Raw genomic sequence first — 12946 nt, forward strand, 5'->3', positions numbered from 1 at the left:
GTTGGAGAGGACCAGAACGAATGTGTTGCTCTAGTGCTGGGTTCGCCTATATGTGAAAGAGTGTCAAAGCTATATATTCCCAAAGAGATGTTGGTCTAGTGGTAAGTGCATCACTTGGCCAACGAGGAGATTAAAGTTCAAATCCTGTCGGGGGACAAAGCACTCATTCAAATTAAGTTTTTATTCGAGTTAGATAGTTCCTATTGGTTATATAGATGCGTTTTAGTGAGTGTTAATTTATCAATTCACGTGGAGGAGGAGGGGATTGGAGATGTCATTACGTTATTATTTCTGTTGCTTCGTTCAGCCCATTGGGCTGTAATGTATCCATAGAATAGATCCAGAACATCTCTTTTTTTACCAGGTTACTGTATCTGCTGTTACAATTCTCAGGTATTTGTTCGACCGGATATATTTTGAGGTCCTTAAAGCGTAACTGTCATGTTTTTTTTTATTGCAGAAATCAGTAGTATAAGCGATTTTAAGAAACTCTGTAATAGGTTTCATCACCCAAAAAAGCCTCCTTGTGTACTCAAGAAGCAATCTCCCAGCCTCCCCCCCTGACTTCTTATCTGTGCATTATCAGGCAAACACGTCTTCATTACAGAGAAGCCAGTGAAGACGGGCTCTGCTCTCTCCATTGTAAGCCTATGAAGGGGGGAGGGGCTGAGGGAGATGAGGGAGCAGGAAGAGGTGACATGAAGGTCAGCTGTTTGTAGACTCTCTGGGCACCTAAAACGCTAAATTCAGGTGTCAGAAAGGTCAGTGCTTATCTATGAACTTACTGAGAGAAGATTGCAGGGTGTTGTGCTTTGCAGAAATCCTCCGTGCTCAGTCACTCCTAACAGCCCCTCCCCTCTCCATAGCCACATAATGGACACAGAAATCCTGCTTCATTTGATGTGAGGGGGGAGGCTGGGAGATTGCTCTTTCAGTACAGAAGGAAACTCTTTTAGTACATAAAACCTATTACAGAGTTTCTTAAAATCGCTTGTACTGTTAATATTTAATGTTTTCAGAAAAATGACCCTGAAATGACAGTTACGCTTTAAAATTACAATTGTGTTTCTCTAAAAAATGCAGTGAAACACTATGTTTTAGGAACCCTCTTTTGATGTTGGCTCTATGGTTATTTAGCCTAAGATGTAGAGGTTGCGTGGTTCTTCCCACGTATTGTAAATTACATGTACACTGGTCGTTTTTTGTTTAATGTTGAACACTTTACCTTTCTTGTTGGAAAAGTTGGTTATACCTGTTTTAATTGAATCACAGCAGAGGCATCTAGTGGAATTACATTTATAAACTCCTTTTACATTTGATTCATTGCACACTGTTGCTGTATGTTTCCTAATTCGGCTTGAGGCTAGTATTCCTTTTAGACCTGGGGCTCTTCTGTATATGATTATTGGTTTATTTGGAATTACTTTTTGTAATAACGGATCCAACTGTAATATGTGCCAATGTTTGGTCAGGATGTTTCTGAGATGTTGGTGATCCGTAGTGTAGGTGGTAATAAAGTTCATTGATGAATCAGATAGTCCAGGTGTCTCTTTCTTTTCTTCCTTTTTTGTAGTGAGGCATTCCTCCTGTGATAGGGTAGCCACCTTCTTAGCTGCATTCTCAATCAGTCTCTTGGGGTAGCCTTTGGCTAAAAATCGGTCTTCAAAGCGTCCCATGAACAGGTTCGCGTAGGCGGTGCTGCCCTTGTCCCCTCGTAATACGAGGAACTGCCATAAAAGAAAGGTTCATCCTTTCATCTAAATTACATTAGTTTAATTGTTAATTGTCACCTTCAAAACACCCAATAAACTTAAGTTATCAGTAAATTAGACATCAGTAGATTGGACAACGCTTATTCTATATCTGTTTTTTTTTTATAATCTTTCTTTGTGTGGTGTCCCAGCACAGGGTGCTGTCTATGACCTCTTATTAAGTCATGTTCACACAAGTGGGAGATGGTGTGCTGTTGTACTCTCTACTTGTCTTATACTATGCATGGCTGAAGGAGCAGAAGGGTTAAATTGTGTCACATGTTGAATATTAACCAATCACAGGTGCAAGTTCTTTACTGTCCAGTCCCATCTTATCTCACTCACACACTCTAGTGGTCGTTTACACAGACAGATTTATCTGAAATATCTTTGAAGCCAAAGCCAGGAACAGACTATAAACAGGGATTAGGTCATAAAGGAAAGACTGGGATCTATCCTCTTTTTAAATCCATTCCTGGCTTTGGCTTCCAAAATCTGTCAGATAAATCTTTCTGTGTAAATGCACCCTAAGCCCCACCACTCACAGGAGGGCTAACATAGCTCCTGAAGGAGGAGTAAGTTGTTGGTGGGAGAAGTTAAAAGGTTTGGAGAGTTAGTGGCTGGAGGTCCAAGTGGACAGATGTGTGAGAAGCAGCTGAGTCACAAAGTTCTCCTACTAAACCCTAAGACAGCTATGCAGTGCTAAGCTCTAAAAAGGGGAGAGAAGCAAAACAGGAAACACCTTGCCCATGCCAGAAACCTCTCTAAAACATGCAGGACAATTATCTAAAGTAATAGGAACTGACCCCAGTGGGACAAAGAAACTTACTTTAAAGAAAGGTCTACGTATCCTACTGCCAAGTGCAGGACAACTGGGTAATTCTGGGAGTCTGCTACACCCAGATAACTGATGAGGCTCGAATCACGCACCTAGGATGGGTAGCCTTCAAATAAAGGAGTCTAAGTAGTCCTCTCCATTATATTTCTGAGCTAAGTAGTCCTCTCTATGCATCAACATGCCCAACTTGTAGGCTTACAGCAGTGAAATACAAAGGAGTACAAAGCTACAAATTATATATTTGGAATCAGTATCCTTTATATCTGACTTGCAGATGAATTTAGTTTAGCGTTTTCAGGAACGGTGGGTTTGTGGGTGACAGAGTCCCTTTAAATTATTGTTGTTAGTTCTAATCTGTGTAACAAAAAATAAACATGTATAGAGATCCAGCATTTCTCCATCTTAGTGTTTGCATGCAAGGACACAGAAGTGTTTCATATGCATGTTCAGCTGGACAGAATCAGCCTCTTCTCCAAGGATCTCTCGAAATCTGTAATGATAAAAGATTAATTCATCAAAACAATAGAAATTAATATAACTTCATGTGTATTAAAAGAGAAAGTCCGGGGTAACAAAAACTCAGTCCTGGCAAGGGGGGGGGGGGCGGGAACATAATAAAGAATGCATATTTACCGCTCCCTGTGACTATGCTGCATGGCGTCCCGCTCCAGAGGCACCCATCAGCATTCTGCAGCTCTCAGCTCTTCCACAACATGACCCGGTTGATGGATGCCTTGCTCAGCCAGTCAGTGACTGGGGCGGGACACAGCTGCAATCACTGATTAACTGATGGGGCATCCATCAACCGGGTCAAGCATTTTCCTACGAGTTGTGTCATCATCTGAATCGGAGGAAAAACTTTTGCGGCAGGGGTCCAGGACCTTTTAACACGGCAATTCGCAGGCACGTGGAGAGGTAAGAAGTGGTTGCTTATTATGTTCCCTCCTGCCCCTACTAGCTGTTAGAATAAAAAAAAAAAAAAAAAAAAAAAAAGTTGGACTTCTCCTTTAAACTTTCTAATATGAAATATGGTAGGTCTTCTATTTTAAAAAGCATTTATATCTATATGTTATTATCCATTGTACAAATACCTTATTTTCCTGGATGTTTACATGGGACGTTTACCATATGCCACTGCTAGATTCTTCTTTATGTCAGTCAGCTCTAAGGTATATTGTATTGGGTTCTCTAATGCTTGCCTATGACAATGGCAGTATTACTTTTTGTCCACAAGATGTTCCTAGATATTTTTCTACTACTCATTGCAAGCACATTGAAGATCCCATGGGTTAATTTATTCTCTGTATAGTGTAACACTGTGGGGGACATTTATTAAGTGATGCATAGGGCTTTTTCTGGTGCAGAGGGCCCATTTGCGAATAAATTTGTTCGAAAAAGCTTGTTTTGCGAAAAATTTATTTACAAGTGGGCTTTTTGCGCCACTTGTTGCCAAGGGGGCATAGTAGGGCATAATAGGGGGGGCAATAGAAGTTATATTGTGATTTCCCTACGTCAGGGTTCTTAGAGAAAAGAGGAAAACCAAATAAAGTAACCTCTAAAGTTGATGGGTTGGTAGGTAATATTAAATACATTGAAAATAATAAGCAACAGATTATCATGAAAGTATGTCTTTATACTGTACCTCTTTTCAGTAAGAATAAGCAATTCTTCAGCTCCTTTTTTATCTTTCTCTACAAATGCCTGATACGGATAACCCGACTCGATAAATCCCATTATTTCAGGAAGAGATTTCTGAAATGTCATTGGTATATCTGTGATCCTTTAAAAGAAACATGTGTTTCAGTATACAGTGAAACCTCACAAGAGAACCACTACTTTGAGAAGACTTCTCCCCTTCCAGACATTTTTTTTTCCCTTTGTGACCAATTTTTTAACCATTATTTCCTATGGACAATACCTCTATTTACTTTTTGTACTGATGTTGTAGCTCAGTCATGTCAAACCCTGGCCCGCAGGCCAAATCTGGCCAGTGGTGCCATTATTTTTGGCCATGCTTTTCCATTGCTGTATTAAATTTGGCCCACCTGATGTTGCAGCATATTATAATATGGGTGGTCCTTAGAGCTGCTTGGACCACCCATATTATAATCTCATAGGCCCCAGGCAGTTTTAAGCCTGTGGCCTGAAGGTATTTCAGTAGTGCCCCAACGCTGGCAATGTGGTGAAGTCATCGTGCGCATCCTCCAACAGGTGCCTCCTGCAGCCTTTGGAGCCGCAGGAAGGGTGAGTCCAAGCTAAGGGGGCAGTCATGAACAACTATCATAGGGGCTGGCTTCTATTTTAGAGACTATTCTTGAGGACTGGCTTCTACATAAGAGACTATTGCGGTGGGCTGGCTACTATATAAGAGACTATTTTAGGGACTGGCTTCTATATAAGACACAATTGGGGAGGGCTAGCTACTATATAAGAGACTATGGGGGAGGGCTGGATTCTACATAAGACACAATTGGGGAGGGCTGGCTTCTACATAAGAGACTATTGGGGAAGGCTGGCTACTATATAAGACATTTGGAAACGGCTGGCTGCTATATAAGAGACTATTTTAGGGACTGGCTTCTATATAAGACACTATTGGGGAGGGCTGGCTTCTATATAAGACACTATTGGAGAGGGCTGACTTCTACATAAGAGACTATTGGGGTGGCTGGCTACTATAAAAACTATTGAGGAGGGCAGACTACTATATAAGAGACTATTTTAGGGACTGGCTTTTTTATAAGAGACTATTGGGGAGCGCTGGCTACTATAAAAAAAAACTATTGAGGTGGGCTGACTACTATATAAGAGACTTTTAGAGACTGGCTTCCATATAAGAGACTATTGGGGAGGGGTGGCTACTATATAAGACAATATTGGGAGGAGTGGTTACTTTCTAAGAGACTTTAAGGGACTGGCTTCTATATAAGAGACTATTGGGGAGGGCTGGCTACTATAAAAAAAACTATTGAGGTGGGCTGACTACTATATAAGAGACTTTTAGGGACTGGCTTCTATATAAGAGACTATTGGGGAGGGTTGGCTACTATATGAGACACTATTGGGAGGAGTGACTACTTTCTAAGAGACTATTTGGAGAGCTAGCTACCATATAAGACACTATTGGGAGAGCTGGCTTCTATATAAGACATTATTGGAAGGGCTGGCTACTATATGGAACACTATCGGGAGGGCTGGCTACTATATGGGTCATTATTGGAAGGGCTCGCTAGGGAGGACATGTGGTGAAAGGCAGTGCCAGGAACGGCGCACACTTCTCTGACAGTGCCAGAAACGCTGCATGCAATCTTCATTAAATATTATGGTTGGCCCGCGACTTTGTCCAATTTTTTTATTTTGGCCCACTGTGTATTTGAGTTTGACACCCCTGTTGTACCTGAAAAACCCCTTAAAAAACAGAAGTAGGACTTATATTGCTACCCGGCATCACTGACAGGGAGGGACTACGGAAGTAGGATGAGAGAGGGTCGAGGGCAGAAGAAGGAGGTGTGGATTAGCTGGAAGGAGGAAGAAGGACCATCATAGCATCCAGAAACAGCACCCACAGTGGACTGATGGCGCTGTGCAAGAAGTAACTCAAGCAGCCACCAGGACCTACCCTGACTCACCCCCCTCCTTTTGTGGTGATAGCCAAGGCCCACCACAACTCTCAGCACTTGAGCCACTCTCCGGTGCTGACAGTTAATTCTATAAATATTGCGGTCAGCACGACCGCAGCATCAACACCAGAGAAAGGGGAGGGTCGCGAGAGAGGGGAGGCTGACAGGGAGAGAGGGGAGGCGTATCCCAACGGTTTACAGAGGCTGCAGAGAGAGAGAGGGGAGGGGTGGCCTGGCTGTTTACAGAGGACACAGGGAGAAGGGAGGGGTGTTCTGGCTGTTTACAGAGGACACAAGGAGAGGGGAGGGGGTGTCCTGGATTTTTACAGGGGCCACAGGGAGAGGGAAGGGGTGCCCTGGCTGCTTACAGAGGTTGACACGGATAGAGGGCAGGGCTGGCAGAGTGCACTGTCGCGGTCTCTGCCCCCTCCCCCCTCTTCCCTGCCACTGGCAGCTAATACCAGTGATGTACCTTAAAAGAATAGTGTATAAATCCTGATACCAGTGATGTGATAGAACGGTGTATGCAGCTGATACCAGTGATGTAACAGAATGGTGTGTAGATCCTGACACCAGTGATGTAATAGAATGGTGTAGATAATGTCTATGTGTAAATTAGCATTTTTCAGCCTTTTTTTTCAAGTTGTTCAATAGAAAACCTAAAATCACATGATAAAGAATCACATGACCTGTACTGGAAAAAAATGCAGGGGATGAAGCACTAAAGATAAAAATGCCTTTATCAATTTATACTAAAATAGGAAACTGGCAGAAATATGGCAACAAGCAGGAAAAACTGCCATTATTTTAGGTGGTTTTATAACTTTTTTTCAGCTCACAAAAACGCTATGCAAAATTTATGTGTTAGGGAAGCCCGAAGGGTATGTGGAAAATTGACCTCACAGCCCTGGACTAGGTCACTGGTCTGAGGCCTGGCTTAGTACTCAGTCAGCTGAAGTGCAGCATATTTTGAGGATCTTCACCTTACAGCTGAGAATTGCAGTGCCTAAAGTTAGGGTTAGGAAATACACTATCTGAGATTACTTGGAGATAAATTGTGAACCAAGCAATCGTGTGCCTGCTTTGGAGAAACCTTACTACTTAATTTAAATGTTCTCTGGGGAGCAAAAGATGGCTAATGCCTCCTGCTCCAGGGGCTCACTTTCTGAGATTCCATGTTTTGGAAGCAAGTTTTACGAGATGTGGAAGGGCAGGGCTAAGTCACAATTATTGCCTACGCCTGCGCGTGATGTCAAATAGCTGGACACTGTCTCTGCTATTGGGAAGACACTGCAGCTATTGGACATGTCTGGAATAAAGTGGCCATGTATTTGTAGATCTGGATAACCCCTTTAATTGCCAGCAGGAAAGTAACCGGCTATGCTTTTATTTATGAGGATCAAGAGCCCGGTCCAGATTCCCATTGGACCAGCGCTCTGATCCTCAAGGTTCTGGACAGGCAGAGGCATGTGTCAATAAGAAAACACTGCTCGGCTGCAGCGATCAAGGCTAGCAGTGAGCAGTGTAACTCTTGCATTCCCAGGAGGCTGAAAGGCAAGCGGGTGTGTCAGCCAGATTCATGACACTATCCAGTAAGGTTATTCTATTTATTTTACTGGGATTCAGTCATCTCTTCTATTGCACCAGCACCTATACACATCCGCTACACACCTTGGGCCATTTTACCCTTTCTGTAGGTGGCAGTAACGATAGTTCAGGTGGGTCGATTGCCACTCAGGACTACCATGACAAGAGCCCAAGGAACCCATCATAGCCCAGCAGGTCACTGACCATTTTGGGGAGTACAGCTAGCCTCTATAAAAGCAGGTACCAACATCACACCTGTGTGCTGGACTAGCACTGGCGTCACGACACTACCAACTTTGGCTGAGCTGTACCATTACACCGACCAACCACCACAGAAGTGGCGTCACTAGTAACAACTTAGCATGTCACTGGTCAAGTTGAAGTGCATCACCACAATACCCATCTTCGCTTTGATCACTCCCCAAATTTTTTTACCCTAATGTTGCATTCACATGTCACTCCAGTGTTGCTGAGTAAAACAATCAGCAGATCTTTACGCCCTTCAGTACTATGTAGACTTTAGGAATTACTGTATGCAGTTTCAGTCTTGAACTAAGTAGTTACGCACTGAACTGTGTATTATCCACTCGCCCCATAGTAATAAAAGGTGGCAGAAATAAAGCTGCGCATCCGCTAAGGGTTATAGGTAACAGAAACCAAAATGCAACCATTAATGGATGAATGCACTATGAGGCTATGTTCCCACTACGTTTAGAGACCGGCCGTTCCGTGACCCGGCCGGATGATCTTTCGGCCACAGGGTTCTGATGAGGGCACATCAGCGCGCGCCCGCATCAGAACCTCCCATAGCACACAGTGAAGCAAGCGGACGGAGCCGCTCGCTTCACTGTGTGAACTGACAGGTCTTTCTGCAGCCGGAATTCACTGAATTCCGGCCGCAGAAAACTGACATGTCAGTTGTTTGCAGTGACGTATGGGATCCCGGCCGGAGTGTGTACGATGTGTGTACGCTCCGGCCGGGATCCCATAGCTTAATAGGCTGTGTTCCGCTGCACTAAAATTGCGGCCGTTGTTGCCATTGGCACCAACGGCCGTAGTTTTACGTAGTGTGAACACAGCCTAAGGCTTGGTAACCTGCCTTTCAGCAACAGATAGCAGCTGATAGTAGCTGTAGAGGTTTCTTATATGACGTTTAGAGGACATCATCCTCTGTGATATATACCCCATCAGGAACTCTTCCTATAGCTTAAAAGCACTCGAGAAATCACAAGAGCACTTAAAACATCACCCAACAAGTAACCTATCAGGAACCATTGTGCAAGCTTTAAGGACTATTGTGATATCTTAAAAACCCCAAGAACAGTATGGGTCCAGTTACCATGAGTGTCTTGAAAAATGAGACACGAATGTTAAGATTCCTCGGCACAAGTGCCAGGGTTTAAACCCTACTGCTATGTTTAACAAGAAGGGAAATCTCTTTGTGAACCATAGTCATGGGGATGTGTGTCTGGATAATCCTGATCTTGGGGCATGGGTTGCACATTGGATTGTGGCGAGGCATTAAGCTGGTGTTGACAATATGGGCTATGTTGGTCGTGGACATGGGCACTACATTAAAACATTTGGGGAAGGTCGGGGCGAAATGTATCAAAGGGTGAAAAGTTAAACTCGCTCAGTTGCCCCTAGCAACTTCAGAAGCAACTTCAGATTCAGCTTGTCAGTCCTCACACATTTCTTGGAAAATGAAACTTCGAAGCTGATTGGTTGCTAGGGGCAACAGACACAATTCTACGTTACACCTGTTTGATAAATCTCCCAAGGGTTTTAAAAATATATATTCATTTACTAGGGGTATTTGCTAAAGGACTATACTAATAACTTAAGGGCTAAAATTACTTTGTATGTAAAAAAAAAAATAAGATTGCTTAAAGTGGGGGAATAATTTATTGGGGACTTGGCTTGGGGGGAGACTGGAATTTGCCCTGTGGGTCACGGTTCTCCCAATCTGTTCGGTGGTGGCACTCCATATGTTGCTGCATGGAAGTGGTGCCAGGGTTTCGATCCTAACTCTGACCCACTTTCAGCTAGCAAATGTTGCAGGTGAAGGAATTGTCTCTTCCGTTACTTGAACGGAACAGCTGCCCCACCACTATGCTCAGTCGGCGGTTTTTCCTGAGGTGGCACACTGTCAGGCTCCTTCTGCAGGGCTCCTCCTGACTGCTGCAGGGCTCCTCCTGACTGCTCTCTCCTAACTCCTCTTCAGCAGCCATACAGTACGAGCCCACCGCTGCCTCGCTCCCATCATTGCTCTCTCTTCTGTTATGGCTGTCTCAACATCCGATGCCTTCATGAGAACTTAAACATCTAAGTTGTCTGGGTCCATCCATTCTAAGAAACTTAGCAGCAGTTTCTGTGCAGATGGGATTGGCACTGCAGTGCCAGAAGGTGAGGGGGAGGTGCTAACATCACAAAGGACCCTGCAGCTGATTGGACAGGCTCTAGGGATTATGGTCAATATCTTTCTCCTGCCCAGTGACGCTCCAGACAGCTATCATTTGCATCCACCATGTTTTTTTTTTTTTTTTTTTTTAATTTTCTTAACAAATCCGTTTGAGTTCGCTTCGCAGAACAAAGTGCATACTAAGGAGAGGATAGGGGGGGGGGGGTGGACTGAGGAAACACCATGGAAAGGTATACCAAGGAAGAGGGAAGGGGACACTGGAAGGGGGCATAACAAGGTGGAGGGAGGGGGCACTGTGGATGGGGGTATACAAAGGAGGATGTGGAGCACTGTGCCTAGAACTCAAGGGAGAATTCTAGGCAGGGGGCTTTTTTGCCAAAGTGTCGGGGAGGATGAAAGAAAAAAAGTGCACTTAGGTGACACCTAGCTTACAGCCGCTGGCTGGCTGAGCGGACCTGGAATGTCCCAGGTCCTTTCTCTAACCAGAGTAAAAGAGAACAAAGACCTGGATCATGTGCAGGACCGGATGCAATAGGATGGATAAAAATCCAGTAACAGAGTAAAACCGTTTCCCCTCTCACCTGGCTGAGTTATGCTAAATTGAGGCATAACTCTCTATGTATATACTCAAAAAGGGAACCAGTATGCAGCCTTCCTACAGACCCACATCAGGGCGTAGCAAGATGCAATCCTCCTCTCCCAATTCCAGCAGGATTAACAGGCGCAACTACTCCCAACAGATGAAGGGTTTTTATGATTATTAAAATAATAAAAACATATACTGTATAAAAGGCTAAGCATTACGCGTTTCTAGACCGGACCTGTCTCTTCATCAGATTAAATGGCCGGGGACTAGAGCTGTGGTATACCTCAGCACTGGAGCCAGGTAGGTACATGCACATTATTTCTTTAATTCTTTCCGGCACTTCGGCAAAAAAGTCCCCAGCCTGTAATGCTCCTTTAACTTTTACTACTAATATCCATTAAAATTTCATCAGCAAAATCTCACACATAATGCAAAGTAATATCAAAAATACCCTTTTAGCTGATTTATGAGCTCTATCCTTTAGCCTTCTTCTGATCACCCAAAGAACAGAGAACCAAAACTTGTAAACTGACTTCTGTACTGTACAGCACAAGATGAGTTCAGCATGCACTCCTGACCACACAGCTCAACGAGAAGCAGACAATAATTCAATAGAGAAGCAGACAACAAATAAGTAAAAACTTACCTCTCCTTGTCTTTTAGCGGAACAGCTTCATAAATATTATGGTAGTGAGAAAAAATTTGTTCTATGTTTTTATCATAAAACTGGTAAAAAGTATCTAACACCTGCAAAAAAATAAAAACTATTATAAAAATGTATATTAGGGTACCTATAATAGGACCCCTATATACAATGGTGTATGGAGAGGCTTTCACCGGCACTACTCCTGGCACTTAATCAATAAATCAGCTGGACCCCTATATACTTATTTGTCCATAAGCACAACTCCAAAGTTTATACCTAACAAAAAACAACAATGCTGGACAATAATTCCAAATATAACAAAAGTATCTCTTTATTAATTACATACCAAGAATAAGAACAGTTTTATCTAAAATTGCAGGAAGCAAGTACATACATTGGAGGGATGATGGGCAGACAAAAAATTAATTACATATACAATAATGCATACGTATCCATATGTGTATACATGGCTACATATATACCTGGTGGGAAAACAACACATGAAATGAAATGAAATGAAAACAGAAAAGAGAACTGCGGGCTACAAGAAATAACACAGTACTACTCAATGGGTAAAAAAGTCCGCACTTGTGCCCCAGTCAGTGACTACACATGACCAATACTAGACTCCTCACCACCTGAGCTCAAAATAGAGCTATTGCCCAACACCACCACTCACCCATTTTTTTTAATTTTTTGTCTGCCCATCATCCCTCCAATGTGTGTACTTGCTTCCTGCAATTTTAGATAAAACTGTTCTTATTTTTGGTATGTAATTAATAAAGAGATACTTTTGTTATATTTGGAATTATTGTACAGCATTGTTGTTTTTTGTTAGGTATAAAAAATGTATATTAGGGTCAGACTAAACCATAACCCTAAAACTACAGTAAGAGACAGCCCTTTTTGGAGCAGATACTGGTGCCATTCAATGATGAAATGCCTGTGCTAAGAAAAAAAAGAAAATCAAAATGGATGTTGCACATTAGAGATGAATGCAACTCAAGCATGCTCAAGTCTGATTGTTTGGCATTTGAATATTGGTGGCTGAAGAAGTTGGATGCAGCCCTAGGCCTTCCTGGAAAACATGGATTCAGAAATAGATTGTATCCATGTTTTCCAGACCTTTCTAGGCCTTTATCCAACTTGTTCAGCCACTGGTATTCAAATGCTGAATGGCCGGACTAAAGCATGGTTGAGTTGCGGTCATCTCTATTGCACATGTTCTGTATAGATTATTATTTTTTATTTATAAAGCGCTCTTAATTCCAGAGCGCTATACAAGCAATAGGGGGTAACAAACAGGAACATTACACGATCAAAACACATTACATGAAGGAAAATGGCAGACAGGTACATGGGGGGAGAGGACCCTACCCGCGAGGGCTTACAATCTATAAGGTACTGAAAGAGAGATAGGAGGTAAAGTGCAGCCAGTCAAGTGTGATGCTGAATTGTTATAGGTTGTAGCATAGTTTGAACAGATGGGTTTTCAG

At 42.9% G+C, this 12946-nt stretch overlaps 1 protein-coding gene across 2 annotated transcripts in view; it reads right to left on the reverse strand.

Annotated features, from left to right (window-relative positions):
- Positions 1 to 755: 755 nt before the first annotated feature.
- The window catches only part of LOC138800934 (putative methyltransferase DDB_G0268948), a 53259-nt gene continuing 41068 nt past the window's right edge, over positions 756 to 12946 (reverse strand). For both annotated transcript variants that reach the window (XM_069983192.1, XM_069983191.1), the window contains 3 exons: positions 11451 to 11551; positions 4232 to 4369; positions 756 to 3079 (listed from right to left, as the gene is read on the reverse strand). In XM_069983192.1, the coding sequence (XP_069839293.1) occupies positions 2992 to 3079; positions 4232 to 4369; positions 11451 to 11551 (327 nt within the window). In that variant the 3' untranslated portion in view covers positions 756 to 2991. The remainder of the gene's footprint in view (positions 3080 to 4231; positions 4370 to 11450; positions 11552 to 12946) is intronic.

This window comes from Dendropsophus ebraccatus, chromosome 9 (assembly GCF_027789765.1).
Source record: "Dendropsophus ebraccatus isolate aDenEbr1 chromosome 9, aDenEbr1.pat, whole genome shotgun sequence".
NCBI lineage: Eukaryota > Metazoa > Chordata > Amphibia > Anura > Hylidae > Dendropsophus > Dendropsophus ebraccatus.